The sequence below is a fragment of the Zonotrichia albicollis genome, chromosome 4 (assembly GCF_047830755.1).
Source record: "Zonotrichia albicollis isolate bZonAlb1 chromosome 4, bZonAlb1.hap1, whole genome shotgun sequence".
Lineage (NCBI taxonomy): Eukaryota > Metazoa > Chordata > Aves > Passeriformes > Passerellidae > Zonotrichia > Zonotrichia albicollis.
The window spans coordinates 33,668,278-33,686,902 of record NC_133822.1 but is presented as its reverse complement, the minus strand read 5'-3'; the positions used below and the strand labels follow the sequence as shown (position 1 = coordinate 33,686,902).

General features: G+C 52.7%; 2 protein-coding genes across 5 annotated transcripts; one reads left to right on the top strand and one right to left on the bottom strand.

The window, feature by feature from the left end:
• The first annotated feature begins 3,502 nt into the window (after positions 1-3,502).
• Positions 3,503-9,645, top strand: LGALS2 (galectin 2). Of its 3 annotated transcripts, none has more exons than XM_026794564.2 (4): positions 3,503-3,737; positions 7,875-7,957; positions 8,169-8,328; positions 9,442-9,645. In XM_026794564.2, the coding sequence occupies exons 1-4, from the start codon at positions 3,732-3,734 to the stop codon at positions 9,586-9,588; spliced, it is 396 nt and encodes a 131-aa protein (XP_026650365.1). In that variant the 5' UTR covers positions 3,503-3,731; the 3' UTR covers positions 9,589-9,645. The 3 variants fall into 3 exon arrangements, with proteins under 3 accessions (XP_026650365.1, XP_074395465.1, XP_026650364.2); XM_074539364.1 differs by lacking the exon at positions 3,503-3,737 and adding an exon at positions 4,073-4,290; XM_026794563.2 differs by lacking the exon at positions 3,503-3,737 and adding an exon at positions 6,465-6,684.
• An 866-nt stretch (positions 9,646-10,511) lies between these two features.
• On the bottom strand, positions 10,512-18,625 carry CDC42EP1 (CDC42 effector protein 1). Of its 2 annotated transcripts, none has more exons than XM_005488585.4 (3): positions 18,283-18,625; positions 13,942-14,826; positions 10,512-12,938 (listed from the first exon to the last, which is right to left on the bottom strand). In XM_005488585.4, exons 2-3 carry the CDS (start codon positions 14,384-14,386, stop codon positions 12,139-12,141), a joined length of 1,245 nt encoding a protein of 414 aa, XP_005488642.1. In that variant the 5' UTR covers positions 14,387-14,826; positions 18,283-18,625; the 3' UTR covers positions 10,512-12,138. The 2 variants fall into 2 exon arrangements, with proteins under 2 accessions (XP_005488642.1, XP_074395463.1); XM_074539362.1 differs by lacking the exon at positions 18,283-18,625 and adding an exon at positions 16,899-18,061.

The following is an 18,625-nucleotide window of genomic DNA, read 5'->3' as shown; positions in this document are numbered from 1 at the left end:
ATTTTACCTGATCTGAATGTGGAGACCAGTGCTTTCTCCAGAGGAGCCATCCCACTCTGGGTAACATCTTAGGCAGGAGCTTGGTGCTCCTGGGTACTTTTTTCTTGTGCTTATCCTTGCTTTGGCTTCTCCTGCATCTCCTGGACAATTGCCTCCTGTAAACACTCTTCAGATCTACAGACCTGCTTACCCAGTTTCTTGCTTACCTCAGTGTTTGGCTGAGGTAAGTACACTCTGTTCTTTCGGTCCTCCTCTGTTAGGAAGCTGGCTGACTTTCAGAGCTCAGGGATCAGCTGGGTGTAGGTTGCAGCACTCTCTGCTGAGAGACCAACCAACACCTCTTGACTAAAGGAGAAGCTAGTCCTATTCAGGAATTTCTGTACTGGCAGGTGGAGGGCTGAGCATCTCCGTTAGGAGGTGGTGGAAGCTTCTGCTCAGTTGTGTCCTGAGTCCTGGCCTCTGAAAATCCACCCCACAGCCCTCTAAGGCAGGGGTCATTCCCCCCTAGGCTTAATGAAGAGAGGAAATCAAAGCAGAAACAGACCTTAATCACAACTGCCATGAGGAACCACAACCAGGGCCCAGATGAGGTCAGAGAACACAGTTTAAATCAGGTCACTGCTTGAGATTTATTGTGTGGAGTTTTTCTTTTTTCTTTACTCTCGCACTGAAATCTTTCCCCCGAGGCTATTCAAGGAAATAAATAGCCAGTGGAAAGGGACAATAGCTTGCTGTGGAGTACAAATTATATGAAGCAGTAGGAAATAATAGTAGAGTAAGCAGCTGCTACTCCGAGAAAGAATGCATGGTTGATCTCTCCAGCTCCCTTTGCCTTGAGCAGACACTGATGTCTGGTCCAAAGCACAGGCTCCCTCGGTGCCTGGAGTGCAATGTGGGACAGGTACCTCATCCATGCTGCAGTGCCATTCTCCAGTGCCACTTCTTTGGTGCCTAGTTAGCACCAAGCCTTTCATGAGGGTGCTAAAGGGATCTCTGCCCTCTTCTTGCAGAGCTTGGGTTGATGTGGGGACAGTGGCACATGCATCCATGCACCCAGTATGGCTGCCTTGCCTTCCTCTATCTTCCTGATGCCTTCTGGATTGAGCATTATCTCTGGTGGTGACCTGTGTCAGTCCTGCAGGGAGCTGTTCATATCTTATGTTGTCTACAGAGTTGGCTGCTCTCTCCTCTGAGCCCCTTGCAGCCCTTCCTCAGAATCCTGTTGAGAGAGAGGGTGGGGACGATTTTGGCGTGCTGGATTGGTGTGGATTCTGGGGGCTGTCTCTGCCACAGAAGGCCCTGAGAATCCTCTAACTGCTGAGTCTACCTTGGCTGGGAAGTGGGGAAGTCTGTGGTTTTCCTCAGGGCTTCACACCTAGCTGGCTTATCTCCTGCCCAAATAAGAAAACAAAAGAAATCCTGCTGCCAGCAAGGATGCTGCCGAGGATCTTGGCAGCCTGCTGGGGAGGGTGGCATTCAGTCTGTTCTCAAAGGCTGTGTGGTGCCCTGTGACTGTGGTGGCAGCTCTAGGCTATGGTACAGCAGGTGCTGCTGTCTGGAGGCACCCAGGGTCCTGAGATCCCATTGGTGCTCCTGGTGGCCTGAGATCACTCAGCACTAGCGGGAAGGCTGGGAAAGATTGTTGACCCCAAAATTTACCATGTGGGACCTCTGCAATAGAGCTGCTGCATTTTATGCGGTGAAAGCTGTCTGAAGAGGACCCGCCCTACCATTCTCTTGGCTGAAAGCCAACATGCTTGCATTAGGCTCTTCCCTTCTTAAAATATGTTTGGGGTTATTTTGTTTTCTCCATGTGAAATTGCAGGCCTGCCTGCTCCCTGCTGGAAGCTCACCCTGCCCTTGGGTCACAGGTGGCCCCCACCCTCACACCAAGTGACTGCCTGTTGGGTCTTTGCTATCTCTCTGGGAATGCAGCAAATGCTCCTCTGGTCACAGTGATGTGAACATGGGTGTCCCATACCAGTACAAGCCAACTGCCCTCTGGCCTGGGTAAAAATCTAGGGGTCCCTGGAGGGGTGCTCCCAATCAGGTATCCTATTATAGGATCATGTCTCTGGGGAGTGAAGGGTTCCTGGATCCTTTGCACCAGCGGCTGCCAGCTGCCACAGCTATTGTTTATGTTTTCCTTACTGCACAGATCCTCCACCTCTTTTGCAGATGCTCTTTAGCCGGATTTCCTCTTTCTTTGGGATTTACGTTCCCATGCTATCATTGTTTCCCCAGGCTTTCTGCTTTGCAGTGTCAGCAGGGAAATATCAACGTGCCCCTGTCACCCTCCTTTCATCATCCCAATCGCCATCTCCAAAATTCTCCAACTGCAGTGGAGAATTTTGTCTCTTCTGGGGTCCCTAAAGTCTCATCCCCTTCTGGATGTGGGGAACACGTACCCCTGCATGAGGGAGACCATCTGCACAGGGCTGGTGTGTGACCACGTGGAGGCTCAGCTCTGCAGACGAAGGAAGTCGCCAGTGCTGGCAGAGCTGCTGCCTGGCTTCCCACTATTGTTCCCAATGGCAAATAAAAGGGGGGTGAACGCCCCTGCTGAGCATTGTAGGAGGGGGTAAATGTTATCTTGATAAAATCTCATGGCCCCTCTCTGAGCAGCTCATGCCTCTTTCCTGCTTGTCTCTCTGCATATTCTCGCATCCCCAGTACTTGTGGCTCTGCACTCACCTCTCTGCACAGGGTTTTACTCATCCCTCAGACAGAATCACAGAATGGAACAGGTTGGAAGGGCCCATAGGGGCTTATCTCCTCCTTGTCCAGCCTCCCTGCTCTAGCAGGATTGTCCCAGAGCACATTGCACAGGATAGCATACTGATGGTCCTGGAATATCTCCAGTGAGGGAGACTCCACAACCTCTCTGGGCAGTCTGTTCCACTGTGCAATCACCTGCTCTTCCTCATGTTCAGGTGGAACTTCCTGTGAATCAGTTTCTGCCCGTTGCCTCTTGTCCTATTGCTTGGCACCACTGAGTCTGGCTCCATCCCTCTGACACCCTCCCTCAGATGCTGATATACATTGGTGAAGTCCCTTCTCAGTTGTCTCTTCTCAAGGCTGAACAGGCCCAGCTCCTTCAGCCTTTCCTCATAAGAGACATTGCAGTCTCTCCATCATCTCGTGATGGACCCACTTCAGGAGCTCCATGGCTCCCTTGTCCTGAGGAGCCCAGAACTGGACAGTAGGAGACACACACTGCTCTCCCTCTCAAGCAGCTGTAGGGAAAGGGTTAGTAATTTGCAGTATATGCCTTAAACAAGGGCTTCCTGGTGAACTTGTTGCAGAAAAAAAGTCACAAGTGCCTGTGCATAACCCATGAAGGAAACAAGGTTTCAGTTTTGGTTAAGTTCAACTGAACCAAAACTGTTCAGGTCAAAGTTCAACTGTGGTGTGTTTGGATAAGAGGTGAACTACTGTGGAAGTGCAAGAAGTGGGGTCACAAATAGGACACTTATTTTTTGAGGTACTTGTCTCACACAACCCCCAGAATCCCCTGGTGACCATTGAATTAAGATCTGAGTGTGCACGATGGCAGAACCATGCCTACTCTTGCCTCATGGGCTAATGTGGAACTGAAAGCCACTTCTGCTTCTGCTTTTTACCCAATAAGGGACTGCATAAGAATTATTGAGGAAATAAAGTGGACTGGATGAGACCCCACCATCAAGAAGCCCAAGGCACGGAAGGACCAACGGGAGGCCACTAGATCCATGGAGGTGACCACCTTCTACTTGACCTATCTCTCTTCTTCTCCCTCTCTCTCTTTCTCTCTCCCTCTTTTCCATAGAAGATTAATTTTGTAAAATAAAGTCGGCATTGTTGAACTGGCATTTAGTCTCCTTTCCACCTTAATTTGGGCAGATGACTTCAACAGCAAATGGTAGCATTTTAATTGGCATCACCATTTTCTGGCCCAAAGTGCTGTTCAATAATTCCGAACTTTGACTGTTCACCTGGTGGGAGATTGACCAAGCCTTTAGTGTTACTTTTACTGTCCCTCTGTGAGTGACATCTTTCTCCTGCCTGGTGTGCCCAGGTTGTCTCCTTCTGAGGGAGGAGGAGAAAACCTCCTCCTTTTTCCTTCGGAGGAAAAATGGTTATCAAGGGTGACCAGTGAAAAGCTAAAGTTTTACTCTCTCCTGGAGAAGTTTGGTAGTTGCCTTTCTCCTCTAGGGTTGGAATGAGTATAAAGTAATTGTGATAATGTACAGGCAATAGTTGACCACATTACTAGTTTGCAGGTCGAATGAAAACTGGGATGAGGAAAAGGTAAGTTGCCCATCAAAGATAAGAAGGTAAGTTATTTGTGCAGATTTGGGAAGTTGTTTATCTTGTGCTCAGAAATCAAACCTGCCACCTGAAAAGAGTTGCAGATCTAAAATTCATAGTTTGAAGTCAGAAAATGAGGTTCGTAGAACAGCATTGTCTTTTGAGAAAGGGACACAGGAGAAATTGTAAAAACTAGTAGATATTATTTTAAATAAAAATGAACAATTAGAAAAAAAGTTCTGCAGCTGAAATATGAGAAAAACAGATGCAGAAAAATCTAGGTAAATTACTATTAATAATATAATCAATATATTATTTAAATTATATTAATAAATTACTTAAATTATTTAAAATATATTAATAAAATACTATTAATAATATAATTAATAATATTATTAAATATATCACAGGGTGGTATATTGTGAGGATCTTGAAACATGGGATGGGGACATTTGGTACAGTGATGGTGATTTAGAGGCAGACTCTCACGCTACCCCAAAAAAGCAGAAAAAGTTCAGCCTTTAATTGAAACTGAAACTGTGGGATGAGGGGGGTGGAGAAACTCACACTACTGTTCCCTGCAGAGTAAGATAGATTGCTGGAAGAACATTCTAGATGTTCAGGGGAATGTGAAACTGAATACAAGTTTCCCTTATGGGCAGAGATCAGATCTTGCTGAGTGAGGAAGAGGCAGAAAGATTCTTGTGACATAGAGTATTTTTAACTACTACCCCAGGTAACCATAACTACTCATTGACAGCCTGAGCTGCCTGCTGGGCCGGGGGCATAGACCCAGAGGACACAGGAAACCTGCTGCTGTTTAAAACAACAGTATTCTCAGATCTGGCAGCCTCTGTGCAAAAGGCAGCGTGTATTTAAGCAATGTATGAAAGACACCAATTAAGGCGAGTCCTGACGGTAGCTCCTGTCAGTCCAGCCCTATTAACTCCTCCCCTTTGTGGCCTTCCAGATAGGCTGAAAATGTTTGTTTCAAAAGCCCCAATTCACATACAAATGGATGGCACCATGAATATTACTGCAGCAGTGGCATAACCACATATAGACCAAATTCATATATCTACCTGGTATGAATTCTCCCAGGAGATAGGGAATTATTGGTGCCATATGGGATGGGTTGGAGCAACCTCTGGGAAGCCACCTGAACCCCCCTGGTGAGTCTGTTGAATTTAAACCAGCACAGGAAAGCCAAAATCTAAACCAAGACTTGATTCCATTAACAGTACCCACTGCTGCAGGTATTGATAGGGTGGTGACAGAGCTAAAGTTTTCTGTGTTACCCTTGGGAAGTGAAAGATAGTTCTGGAAAAATCCATCAAATTATTGTCAGATGGATAATGCCCTCCTGTTAACCCACTGTGCACTGGTTAGACAGAAACGGAGCAATTCCATTTTATGGTTTTTGCAGGTTATAGGAATCCTGCATATTAGAAACTGCACCTAGAGCTGAGGGTTCTCCTATTCCAACCTTAGGCATCCACAGCAGATTTTAGCTTTTCTGTGTACTATGTTCTGGTGGTTTTAATTTGTGTATGTATCTCTAAGTTTTGTTTACAAATTTAACCAAGTAATGAAGGTTAACAAGTATGACATTTGTAAACTGTGTTGGAAAGATATGCCTTGATGTAATATGTTTATACTTAATGAAAATAAGCAATTACTGCTTATTTGCTTTTGCCTAAGTCTGTAGAAGACCCTCTTCTCATGGGTATATTTACTAAGACTGGAATACCCAGGATACTGTTCAGACAGCAAATCCTTACTCCCCAGATAAAAAGTGAGTTACTGTGCAATTTAGCCAGCCATTCAGTTTTGCTCCAATATTTGAGAAGGGGACCCTGGGCTCTGTATTATCCCTGGGATGGCTGCAGGGCAGCAGTGTGATAGGAAGGTGTGGACACAGCAGTGTGGTGGGAAAGACACCCAATGTCAGAAAACATCATCCCCAGCACTGGTTCTTGCTGGTTCCATGATCAGCCCTGGAGGTTTCACCAACAGGTTCAGGTCCTCCACAGTAAACAAATTTCCCAAGCCTGCTGGAGTTTATGACCCCTTCCTTGTGGGAAACACTCCAGGGAAGGAGTGCTTATCAGCACTTACTTCTCCTTTCTTCAGAATGTTTTAGGAAAGGGTAGAAGCTGTCTACCAGCTGTCTGTGCAGCAGCAGGAGCACTCAGCTGCTCTCTGTAGGGCTTGGGAGGGGGACTGAGGGATGACTGGTCTCTCAAGCCTTGACCCCCTCCTTTGTCTCCCTCTTCCACTTGACTTTTGGAGTCTTAGAAAGCAGGGGTACTGTCTGCTGAGCTCTTACCTGGGAAGAATACAGCAGGGATGATACTCTCCTATGAGGACAACATTCCTGTATCTAAGGATTAGGTAGGATGGGATTATTAAACCTGATGTGGCCTGGTGTGTGGTTCCTCAGGCTAAAAGGTTTGGTTTGGATGGGGCTTGGATGGGAGGTTGCAGAGAGCTGCCACATATGGGTACTGCAATCCACACAGCTGAATCTAGAGCCACAAGAAGAGAAGGAGCTGGGATGCCACTCTGTCACTCCTGCAAAGGACACTCCATAACTCAAGCCATCTAGAGGGGATGTGTTGCTTGTCCTCTCCTCCAAGCCCCTTTGAGCCCTTCCTTGGAGCACTGTGGGGAAGGATGGTGGAGATCATTTTTGTCTGCTGGTATGGATTTTGGAGCTGCCCCTTGCCACAAAAGGATGGGATGTTCTTTTGGGTGAGCTGTTTCACACAGGAAAGAAGGGAACATGGTGGTCATACCTCCTTGGCCAGCTGGGAAGATGCTTGTCCTATCTCATGTCTAAAGTAGCACCCCTAAGGGCTCTGTGTCATAGTCCTTCCCCTGGGAGCCCACCAAGGAGGCTGGGATTTGCTTTTATTTGCTGGAATCCCTAGTAAGAAGTGTACATATGGAGTTTTTTTCCTAGCATCATAGTCTTCTGGCTTAATAGCAGCTGTTGGAGCTTTTTAGAAGCAGGAGTCATGTTAATGTGTAAGCCTTGGGAAGTTCAGAGCCGTAAGGTCCTATGTGCAAAGCATTTCTGAGCTAAACTGCTGGTGTCTCCCTGCCTGGTTACTCTGCCCTCTGAGGAAAATGCCTGTAAGGGCTGCTGCTCCTGTCCTCTGTCACCCAGGGTCCTCAGCTCAGCAAGGCAGAGTGAGACTGGCGAGTCATAGCAACTCTCACCACTTGCATTTCTTGGGCAGCATTGGCTTTCCACCAAACCCTGGACAGTGCCCCTTTGCTCTTTGTATCTCTGCTGCCCTGCTTTCTCTTCATTCTGCTGAGGACAAGCTAGGTTTCACTTCCTCTCTCTCGGATGTCTCTTCTCTCTTGCGGGTTTCACTCAGCCCACTCTTCTCCCACTGAATGAGAAGTTCATGCAAGACTTGCAGCATGGAGGGTTTTGTCATGAGAGGAGCACCAGCTGAGAGCAATTTATGTTCCCCTGGCTGGGATGCCCCCAAGCAGCACCCTCTAAATGGCAGTGCCAAGTCAGGAGGAATGGCTGAAGGAGCCCCACAGACTATTTTTCTCTCCCTTAGGGAAATATTGAAATCTTAAACCTGAACATGAAGCCTGGGAACACCCTGAAGGTGAAAGGCAAAATATCTGCTGATACTGTTGGGTAAGTACAAAGAAACCACCTTGCCATGCTGGGATTGAAGGTGGGCTATAGAGGAAGGTGGTTTTCCAAGGTTGCCAGATACAAAACAATACATTGTTGTGCCATCTGCAACGCTGATGGAGGAAGTGGGTGGAGAGATGTGTGTTGGATCTCAAGTCTTCCAAGACCCTCTCCTGTCCATGCATATGATTTTCCTCATGCTCCTTTACAGCTTCAGCATCAATCTTGGCTGCAGCTCAAGAGATCTGGCATTTCACTTCAATCCCCGCTTCAACGAGTCTGTCATCGTCTGCAACTCCAAGTGCTCCGATTCCTGGCAGACAGAACTCCGTGACCGCCACCTCCCTTTCTTCAGGGGCTGCACTGTCAAGGTGAGGGTGCCAGCATGGTTTCAGGGGGTATGTGGGGTGTGTTTGGGCTGATAGGGTGTGAGGGGAAGCCCCTGGTTAGCAGATTCCCATACCATAGTTTTCCTGGTCCCACCCAATACCTCCTGCGCCCTCACCATGGCCCCTCTTCTGGGTTTTTGGTCCTGATTGCCGTTTCCACTCCTCTTTCAAAATTGCAACATTTCTGGGAATTTTAAGTGAGTCCTGCCTGTCTCACACTTTGTAAGTGCTTCCTGGCCCCTCTGTCTGCCCAGCAGGGGAGTGTACCTGGGGTATGGATAAAAGTAAAGGGATTCTCCAAGAAGCAGAGAAACAGTTTGCTGCTGTTTACCTTATTTCTCTCCCTCCTTTCTATGTAAACACAGGCTTTAAGGCAACCTCGAGTTTGGAGCAATGTCCAAAAGCCTCTCGCTGAACTCTTCTGTCCTAATTACTCCTGGATCCATGCTGCCAATCTGTCCTTTCTCTCCTCCTGCCAGGGATGCTGTCCTAGTTGCTGCCTCACCTTATCTGATGTCCCAAATCACTAACAGGGCTGCATTTAGGAGTAGTCCAGTTCCTGTAGCTGTGGAGAGAAAGCTTGTTTCTTTAGACAGAACCGGCTCTTGGGGAAGGGGTAGTGAGGTAACGGCTTTGGGGAACATTGTCTTTAGTTTTGAATGACCAGTGATGCATTCTTGTCCTGTCTGCTAGTGCATGTTTATCAGCAAAGCTCCTTTTTCTGAGTCCTGGTGAGCTGCTGAGGGCATTGGGGGGTCAGGTTTATTCAGAACAGTGGTTGTACATCTTCTATATGCTCTGTGAATACATGTAAAGGCATACCTGGGTTTAGCTGTTGTGAGTTTACAGTCTGAGTAGCTGAAACAGCTACTCAGAGAAAGATCCTGTCCCCAGTCATAGTCTGTATTCCTGCTTAGACCCTTGATATCAACTGCTCATTTCCTGAATCATCCTCACCTCAACCCCCAGCACGTTGCTTAAGGTTGTAGCGGACAGGTCTGACCCTCTTATGTAGTCAGGCCTTTTGCCTAAAAGCTGACCTCTGAATACCTTCTTTGCTCCCAATTCCTGCCCTTCTTTCTCTTTTTTCCCCAGTTCTTCATTGAAATGCTGTCGGACAAGTTCCGTGTGAAGCTGCCGGACGGCCATGAGGTGTGCTTCCCCAACCGGCATGGCTACCGCAACATCAGCTACGTAAGCATCGTGGGGGGACTGAAGATCATCTCCTTCAAGCTCACCTGATGGGCACTGCTTCCTGGCTCTAATAAAACCCAAGCCAGTGGAAGGCTGGCTGTTCCAGCTGCTTGGTCTTCTGTGAGAGCTCTTTGTCTCTGTGCAAGCCACTGACCAAGCCCAAGGTTCTCCCACCAATAGGAAAGAAGCCATTGTGGGATAATGCCAGGTAACTTCCAGGTCAGAACAGGCTGTGGGCTTGAAGGGATGGTAGGTAGGCCAAAGCAGGCTGTAGGTGGGGTCCAGGATGAGGACACCATATGATTGCTGGGGAAACGGTTGTGTAATCTTTTCACAAACCTCCATTACTTCCTGCAGCCAAGCTTTTGGGAACGGGGGATGGTGAATTGGGAAGGAAGGCATAAATGTAAATGAAGTGGCATTTGATGTGGCATTAGGTGCTACAAAAGTGCATCATTAAAAGGTGGCATGGGGATGACAGCACAGGTGTGCCCCCAGCCAACATTCCTGCCATAGATAAGGGATTGTCTCCAACTTTCCCTTCTACCTCACCTCACTTATCTGCTGGCACATTCCAGTCAGGTTAGCCATTACTCTGACATTTCCATAGCAGATCCTACTCATCAAAAATGAGGCAGTGGGATTTGGCCTCCTAGCACAGGACTACAGGCAATTAGTCCCAATTATTACAAGCTGCTGCTCTAATTCTAAAGTACCTTGCCAACTCAAAAGTGAGACTGATGTGTGGCAGCAAACATTGGGACACTTCAGGCTGGGTGGGAGGAGAGCAGAGTAGAAGAGTATCTTACAAAGAGCCTGGTCCAAGGCAAGGTGGCAGTGTCCTTGCCCTCCCTCTCCACTTCCTCACTGCCAAAGATGGAGGGATTGGTGGCTGGGGCTCCAGCAGACATAGCAAGGAAGACAATAAGGTCACAGCAGCCAAGGGGACGCACCAGAGGTTAGTATCAAAACTGTTTTAATAAGGACAATAATAAGTGCATGGGATACAGAGGGGAGGCAGAAAGGATAATTCCACAGATATGTATCTTTGGTCTTGTGTTATGGTCTGGGAAGCAGAGGGCAGAGGGGAGCTCATCCTGAGAGCCCAGGTCCCCACCCTGGAAGGTGCAAGGGAGAATAAGGCTGATCCTGCTGGCTGCCAGTGGCCAGACCTGGGGACTTCCTGAAGCTGGTGCCTGCCCTGGTTTGCTGCTGGTGGCTGGCATGAGGCAGCCCCTTGGGGAGGCTGGGGCACATGGGCTTGTCCTTAGCCTTGGTGGCCTGACTGCAAGTGGCACTTGCACGTGCATCCTGAAGCTCTTTATCCTGCTCTGAAGAGCTTCCTGGCAAAAGCAGCTGGGTGGCAGGAGAGATGCGTGGGAGCAGAGTCCTGCAGCCATGGCCCAGCATCTCCTCCCACTGCACATGCCCTGCTGTCCCAGAGAACAAGGGGGGTCCTGTGAGGGTCCCCCCAGTGACCTCAGCCTCCGAGCATGTTGGCTCCACACTGTGGCACAAAGGCGCTTCTGTGAGGGCCAGTCTGCACGTGGGCCAGCGTGGGGACAGCTCATTCCAGGGTGGCTGTGTCATCCAGGGCCACCCGGCAGGGGACAGCAGCCATGCTCCATGCCACCCTTGGGGAGGGTGCGCTGCAAAGATGGGTGTGTGTGGGGAATGGGCAGGGGACAGGATAGAGACACAAATTGTGCCACCACCATCACAAGGATGGTGGCACAAACCAAGTGGCTGCAGAGGAGTCTCCTTGTTCTGAGGCAGGGAGAAAGAAGGGATTTTTAGGGCCTGAACTGCAGAATTTGGTGACCTGACAACCTGCCTTTGCCACCAGTCAGACAAGAAGTTTCTCCCCTCTGAATTGCTGAGGGGTGTGCGGGTCAGGAAGGAAGCTGTCCTAAGTGATGCCCAGCAGCAGGAGGCAAGTGGAAACTTTCCTCATTATTTCTGTGCATGCTCTCACCTCCTGAACACCGAGCACACAGCTTTTTGAGGGAGGCAGGGGAAAAGAGAAAGCTTAGCTCTGTGGGGTTTGCCTGTCCCTTGGGACCCCAGCTGACCTTCCCCTGTTGATAGATGTGCTGTTCTGAAGGGTCTTGCACCAGCTGGAGCTGGGGAAACCCCATCCCCTTCTTCCCAGAGCTATCAGTGGAAGTACCTCTGGGGAGGCACGTGTGCCATTGCAGAGGAGAGCAGGGGACGTCAGTGGAAGGATGAAGTATGTCCCCAGACATGCTGGTGGAGCCAGGTTGGGGCTTGAGAGAGGGGGTGCTGGGGAGAATGGGATGGGGTAGGAAGGATTTGGGGTTCCTTTGGCATATGGGGCTGTTCCTTTGATGTCTAAGGGCTGTGAGGCTGGAGGAGGGATGCTATGCCTGGCTCTGTGGAGCCCACTGGCCCAGCCCCAGGGAGCCCCCCAGGAGATGGGCTCTCCTCCTGCCCTCCCCAGCCTGCCCAGTGCCCCCACCTGGCAAGGAGGTCACCCACTGGGCCTGCTGGTGACACCAGCACCAGCGGGTGGGGCACAGGGAGGAGGGCAGAGACACCAGTGTCTCTGCTGGGGCCTGTGATGGGCGGGATGGCTGTTCACACCTTGACTTCATCGTCCTCTTCCTCCTCCGCATCGGCATACTCGAAGGAATTGCTGCGGCCCCCACGGGCACCGCTGTGGCTTTCCTGCAGGCTGGAGAGCTTGGTCTCCTCCTCCTCCTCCTCTCCTTGGTTCCAGCTGGCCTCGGGGGAGCGGCTCTCCCTTGTCACTCGTGACCCCCACAGGCTGCTGCTGGGGCTCTCCCACGGGGTCTGTGTCCGGGCCTGCCGGGGACCCTCACCCTTCTCCGGGCTCCGCGGGGTGCTGGTCCCACCGTAATGGCGGGCCAGGACCTGGGCTGCTCGGTCAAATTCTCCAGCCTCAATGGTGCAGTCGTTCCAGTGGCCTTGCCACGGGGACCCTGTGGACACTGCCCCTGACCCCGAAGCCCAGACAGAGTTCGCTCCAGCGCCTTCGATGGCACGTGCCTCTCCATTGGCACGGACCGACAGGCCTGGCAGTGAGCTGGCCCCTGACATGTTGCTCTGCCTGGAGTGGTCCCAGAAGCTGGATGCTGCCTTGTCCTCTTCACGGGATGCAGGCACTGCTGGAGGGACCCTGTCCTTGGTCCCCTCTTCACACAGGAGGTGTGGGCCATCCTCCCCCACCTCGTTGCCATTGGTTTCAGAGAAGCTCATCACCTGGAGGAGCTCGCTCATCAGGGAGGGCCCCAGGTCAAGGCGGAAGGACAGCAGGGAGTCGGAGCGATCCAGCTCATCCTCCCCGGGACAGGTGCTCTCTTGGGCCTTCTCCAAACGAGGGACACGAGGGATGGTACAAAATCCGGACTCCAGACCTGTGAGGCAGAAGGTATGGCTGGTGAGGGAGCAAGCCTGACTTAGTTCTGCAGGGGAAAAGGGATACTGCTGACAAAGTGGCTCAGGCCATGCTCCTGTCAGTGGCACTGGCCTCTAAAAGACAGGTCAGTGTCTCTGTGGACATCTCCAAAGCCCAGAGTTACAGCAGAGGGTCTCCAGGTGGGCTCTGGGCTCGGTAAGCTGGCAGTGGGGCCGAGCCAGGCAGGTGAGACCAGGAGATGGCAGCATTGCCTCAGCCTGCCTTTTCCTCTGAGCCCGGCCTCCTCCCCCGGCTGCTGAAGGCACCCCTGATCCAACCCCCACCCTGAGACCTTCTGCTCCAGACCTCCTTCCCTGGGGAAAAGCTGAGCACAGCCCAGTGCAGTGAGGCTGGAGAGGAGCCATACAGATGTCCTGTCCCGTCCTTCCCACAACCCTTCCTCAAAGGGCACCCTGGCTGGCAGGGAGGGATGTGGACACGGTGGAGAAGGGTGGATGGAATCCCTAAGGAGCAGCACATGGAGATGTAGAGGCTGGCACAGCTAGGGACAGGGTTGGAGCATCTGTGTGGAGGTGGGGAAGGCCATGCTGTGGGTCCCCTTGACCTCACTGCTTTGGAGTGGGAATTGCTGCACTGTCCCAGCACCTTTTTGGCTTCCTCAGGAAGGCTGCTCAAGTGAAAAGGCAGATGGGGGGTACTCCCTTACAGGCACTGCACACAGGCTGCCAGCTGTGTGGCGCTACAGGAGAGGGGCAGAAACAGAGAAACCATCCCTGCCCTGCTTTGAGGGACACCCTGGAAGGAGACCTTCCAAGGGCAGGAGGAAGGTTAGGATTATCTGCTTGGAGGGAATGTCAAGACCGGGCGGTCTCAAATATCCCATTTCTCCTTAAAACCCCAAGTTCCTCATTGTGGAGGGAACTGAGGCATGGAGCAATGGAGAAGGGCTGCAGAGGGTGCTCAGTACCCGGGCACCAGCCTGGGCCTCGCGCTGCACTCACCGTAGGCCTGGTGTGTTTTGGAGAAGCTGTTGGAGGCACTTTTGAAGGAGAACTTGCTGGTCAAACCCCTGCTGGTGCTGTCTCCATCATACATGGCCTCGTTGAGCTGCGGCAGCGACACGGCGTTCTTGATGATGGGCGAGATGGCGGGGGGCGCGGGCGAGGCGCCCACCTGGCCCCCGCTGCCCCGTCTCTTCAGCGGGCTGCGGCGCACGTGCCGCAGCGTCCGCGCCAGGAAGCTGTTGGGCTTGGCAGCGTCGGCCCCGCCGTGGTTGCTGAGGAAGGAGGTGTCCCCGAAGACGTCGCCGCCGCGCCCCACGTGCATGGTGTGCCGGAAGTCGCCCAGCGGCGGGCTGATCATGTCCGGCGTCAGCTCCGACTTCAGCCGCCGCTTGCCGTGGGAGCCTGACACCCAGCTCAGTACTGGCAGCTTCCCCAGGCTCATGTTGCACCCTTCAGCCTGCCTTTGAAAAAGCTCCAAAAATCAGCCCTCACCAGGCTTCTGGCACTGGGGTGCTCTGTCACATCTCCAGCCTCCCCATTGCTTCTGCTCTGATGCTCTTGGGGTGACGGTGCATGGCACTTTATCTCTCGGCAGGTTTCCTCCTTCCCTGTGCTACGTTGTGCTCATGAAATCACCCTCAGAGGGTACGTCCCCAGTGGTGAGGACAGTGGTGGCACGCAGATGTCCCCAGGGGGTGTCTGGGTCACCCCCTGTTCTGCAGAGGTCACTGGAGGCTGTGTCTGGTTGTAGACTTAGAGGTTAATCTGCTGTCTTCTACTGTCGCTGGGTGAGTGGGAGCCAGTCATGGATGGACCATCAGGCAGCAAAGGGAGCTTCAGGTGGCCTGGCAGGGCAAGAGCACTGGTCCCCTTGTTGGCCACCTAAACAAGGCAAGAGGAACAGTGAAAGCCTTGGACAGGATGCTCCCAATCCCATTGGCTGTATCCACAGAACTGCCTGAGGAGGTTAAAGGCGGTGCATAAGGCAGTGGCGAGCTTGCTACTGGCTGCCCCTTTATCTGGCCTTTCTCCTGGGAAGGAAGAAAAAGGCTTTCCTCCAAAAGCATGTGCTCTCCCTCACCTTGCTGACCTACCTCAGTATGCCTTAGTTTCCCATCTGCAAAGCAGCTTTGCCAGACCCACGCCACAACACAGGCTGAGGATTTTCCTCCGAGGCAGAACCTCCTCCCAGAGCAATGCCCTGCTTGGCTGCCCCAGCTCCTGGGGCGAGAAACCTCTCCCTCCGTTTTGCTATTCAGATGAACCCTTGAGGAGAGGGTGAGGCCTGGGGCCCATGAGCTTCTCTAGAGGAGTGTTGGGAAGCAAAAAAAGCAGTATTTGTATATTGCTTTGTTTGTCCTTCACTGGCTGGGTCCCTGGGAGCTGGGCAGACATGTTGGAGAAGCAGGGAGTCGGCAGTGTGGGGAGGGCATCCGCTCTGCAGACAGGGGAAACTGAGGCACGGCAAGGGAGGTGATTGCCTGAGGCTGGAGGAGAAGGTGGGATGGGTTCCTGCACTCAGGCAAGTCCCAGAGGCAACAAGGGGCAGGCAGGAAGCAGCAGCTGGATGCACTGGATGCATGGCAGGGTGATGACCTCCCAGTCAGTGGGGAGGACTGTCAGATCAGCAGATCCCCTGCTGGTGTGCACAGCAAGTGGTAGAGGGTGGCCTGGGGAAAGGAGAGGATTTGGGACATCTCAGAGTGTTGGTGGCCTGGGAAGCCAGCTGGGGACGCATCCTTCCCTGGGCTCAGTTGTGTGGTTGGAACATCAAGACAGAGCTGAGTCCCTGCAGCAGGGCTGGCTGTGGAGGACAGCATGCCAAGCGGTGATGCAGGAGCCACATCTCTTATCTGCGTGTGCTGGGTCCCCCAGTGCTGCATGGCTTTCCCTGCCACGTTCCCTGCCTCTCCTGCTTGTCTGTGCATCGCCTTGGAGCAGCCAGGCAGTGCCAGGACGGCAAAGGCTCTGGAGAAGGGGATCCTGGACATGAAATTGCTTTCCTGGCTGGCTAGATGCATTTTTGCTTTGCCCTGGCCTTGTTTGCTCACCCGGGGCCTCTCTTATCTGCCCGGGGTTAATGACTGGGGAAGGGAAAACAAACCTCCCACAGCAGCGCCCAGCACCATTGGCTGCCTCCCAGGGTGGCAGTGGCCTCCTGGGGTGGCAGTGGCTGGTGGCAGCAGGGACAGCGTGGTGGCAGGTTGGGTTCCTACTGGCCCCAGGTCCCGCAGCTCATGTCCTCCTTCTGCCCACAGACACCACGCAGTGCTGCCTTGCAGCAAACCAGGCACGTGGCAGATTTGGGGTGAGGGCATAACTGGGGAGCTATTTCCTTTCTGTGGTAAAAGCAGTCATTGGGTGAGGGCTCTCCTGGAGTGCAAAGGAAACTACTGGGCTGGTGCCTGCAGCACAACTGGGGTCATGGGAGCACAGGGAGAGAGATGCAGCCATATTTTTGAGCAGTCCCCAGGACCTACCAAGGAAAGCACGTGACTCTGGCAGAAGGGATTAGGTGAGCTACAGCACTCAAGTTTTTCCCTTCCTCTGCTCGTTGGAGCCCCTGAGAAACCCAAAGTGGGGACTGTCCCCTTTAGCATGTACTGCACCAGCCAGGGCTACTCTTACCCCCACCCCAGATCCCCCCACAATACAGCTGCCCTGCACCCCCCTATGTGGGACATCACACCTTGGGATGGGGTGGGGAGGCAAGGAAAAAGGGGGATGTAGGAGGAGAGCATCCCCTTGTTCCCTATCTGGACAACTATTGAGTGAGGGAGTGGGGTGGAGGAAAGTGTTTCTCCTTCCTTGTCCCTTGGTCACCACAGGGAAGCAAGCCAGCAACTCCTGGCCCCTGGCTCTCCTTGCCTGCTGGCTGGCAGCAAGTGCTGGGAAGAGGAGGGAGGGAGAGAGGGAGGGAGGGAGGGAGTGAAGCAGCTGGTGCCCAGCCCTACCTGGATGGCAGGTTTCTGGCAGGCCTCTTGGGCTTTTCCTCCTTCCATTCTCCCTCTTTCTTTTCTTTCCTTCTGCCCCTGGAGTGGCTCCCTGCCCCCTTTGAGCCCTCCCCTTCACCCGAACAGACTCCTCCAGGCCAGGGGAACTCGTGATTCTGTGGGCAAAGGGTGACCTGGATGCTGTCCTTTCCTCCACTAGGCAAAGGGACCCTCTGCCTGGCCCTCTCTCTGTCTGGGGGCCACTGCTTCCATCTGGCAGCCCCTGGTGTTCGCCAGCTCCTGGCAAGCCAAGCCCACAGCCCACCACGGCCTCCCCTTCCCTGGCATAGTCCCTCTGGCTCCCTTCTTGCCTCCTCTGGGAAGCCCCCTGCCTTCAAAGACCCACTGCCAGCACTCCTCCTCCTCCTCCCAGCCTGTTCCCCCCCGAGTTCAGCTGGTTACCACTGGTTTTCCACTAGCTGGGAATGGCCAGCGCTGTTCTGCTTGCTGGGAAGAGCGGAAACCAGAAAGGGGGGGAAAATAATCCAGATGTCTAGTTGGATAGAGCTGCTGAAAGCAGCCTCTTCCCTCCCCCAAAGGGGACATACTGCAAAAGAAATTTGGGGTGGTCTCAACAGCAGCAAGAGCGGGTGGAAATGGCTGTGGGTGGCCAGGAAGGCTTTCCCAGCCTTCCTGAATGATGAAAAACCTCCCTTTCCCCGAAGGAAGGGAGGCAGAGTTCCCCTGTTGGGAGACTGCTTTGGGATGAGGAAAGCCAGCAGGGACAGGCTCTTGGGGAAGGGGGAAAGGGGCTTGGCTGGCTGGGCTGGGCCTCTCTCAGCTTCCCTGGAGCCGTGCCGGGCAGTAGGCAGACGCCTAAATCTGACTCCTGTGCTGCTGGCTGCTATATATACACATAGTCATATCTCTCTATAACAAGGATATTTTCCCAAGCAGACGTTCTGGGACACAGAGGGAGGCTGGAGCTATGGAGATGAGCAGTTTCCAGCCATCCCTTCCCTGCCCACTTGTGAAAAAGTGCTCCCTTTCTTCCTCCATACCCCTAAAATTGAGGTGCCGAGAGCCTGTGGGGCTTTGAGGGGTATCGGAGCAAGGTCTGGGAAACAAGCGTCCTCCTGCCTTCCCCCATCCGTGGGACCCTCTTCTCACTCCCTTTCCTTCCCGCCTCTCCCCCTGTCCCGTGTCCCTCTCCTCACTCCCAGTTTCCTGTTGCATTCCTGCTTTCTGCTCCCTTTATTTTTACCATCCTTCCCGTCTCTTTTGCCGTGCCACCCCTCCCGCTTCTCCCCAGTCCAAACACCCTCTCCCCCCTTTTCCTTCTGGTCCCAACACGCCCCTGCCCCCAGTTCTACAAACTCACGAACCAAAAACTTTCAGGATTTACCTCTTTCGAACTAGGGTTATTATTTTTTTCCCGGTCCTCCAGACGAAAAGTTGCGAGACACTCTCGGCAGGCCCCTGTAACTTGTTCCAAGGATTACCGGTGCTGTGCTCCGGGATGCAGTGGGGGGGAAAGGGGAGGCATTGTCCCCTCCGTTTCCCACGGCTGTCCCCGAAGGCTGGCTCTCCCAGGCTGACGCCCTGATGCCACGGGAGAGAGGGAGCGAAGCTGGCGGGGAGGGGACGTGGGAAGGAGGAGGGCGGGCTGCAGCACTGCCGAGCCAATCCTCGCCTCGGCAGGGAGACCAGAGAAAATGAGATTTATTCCAACTATCCAGGACAGAAAA

What these genes read in the sequence shown, in the direction of transcription:
- CDC42EP1 (XM_005488585.4), bottom strand. Translation starts at nt 14,386, where the DNA reads ATGAGCCTGGGGAAGCTGCCAGTACTGAGCTGGGTGTCAGGCTCCCAC. An exon ending in CAAAACACACCAGGCCTACG is followed by an intron (nt 12,939 to 13,941) that starts GTGAGTGCAGCG and finishes TCTGCCTCACAG; the next exon opens with GTCTGGAGTCCGGATTTTGT.
- LGALS2 (XM_026794564.2), top strand. An exon ending in ATATCTGCTGATACTGTTGG is followed by an intron (nt 7,958 to 8,168) that starts GTAAGTACAAAG and finishes GCTCCTTTACAG; the next exon opens with CTTCAGCATCAATCTTGGCT. An exon ending in TCAGGGGCTGCACTGTCAAG is followed by an intron (nt 8,329 to 9,441) that starts GTGAGGGTGCCA and finishes TTTTTTCCCCAG; the next exon opens with TTCTTCATTGAAATGCTGTC.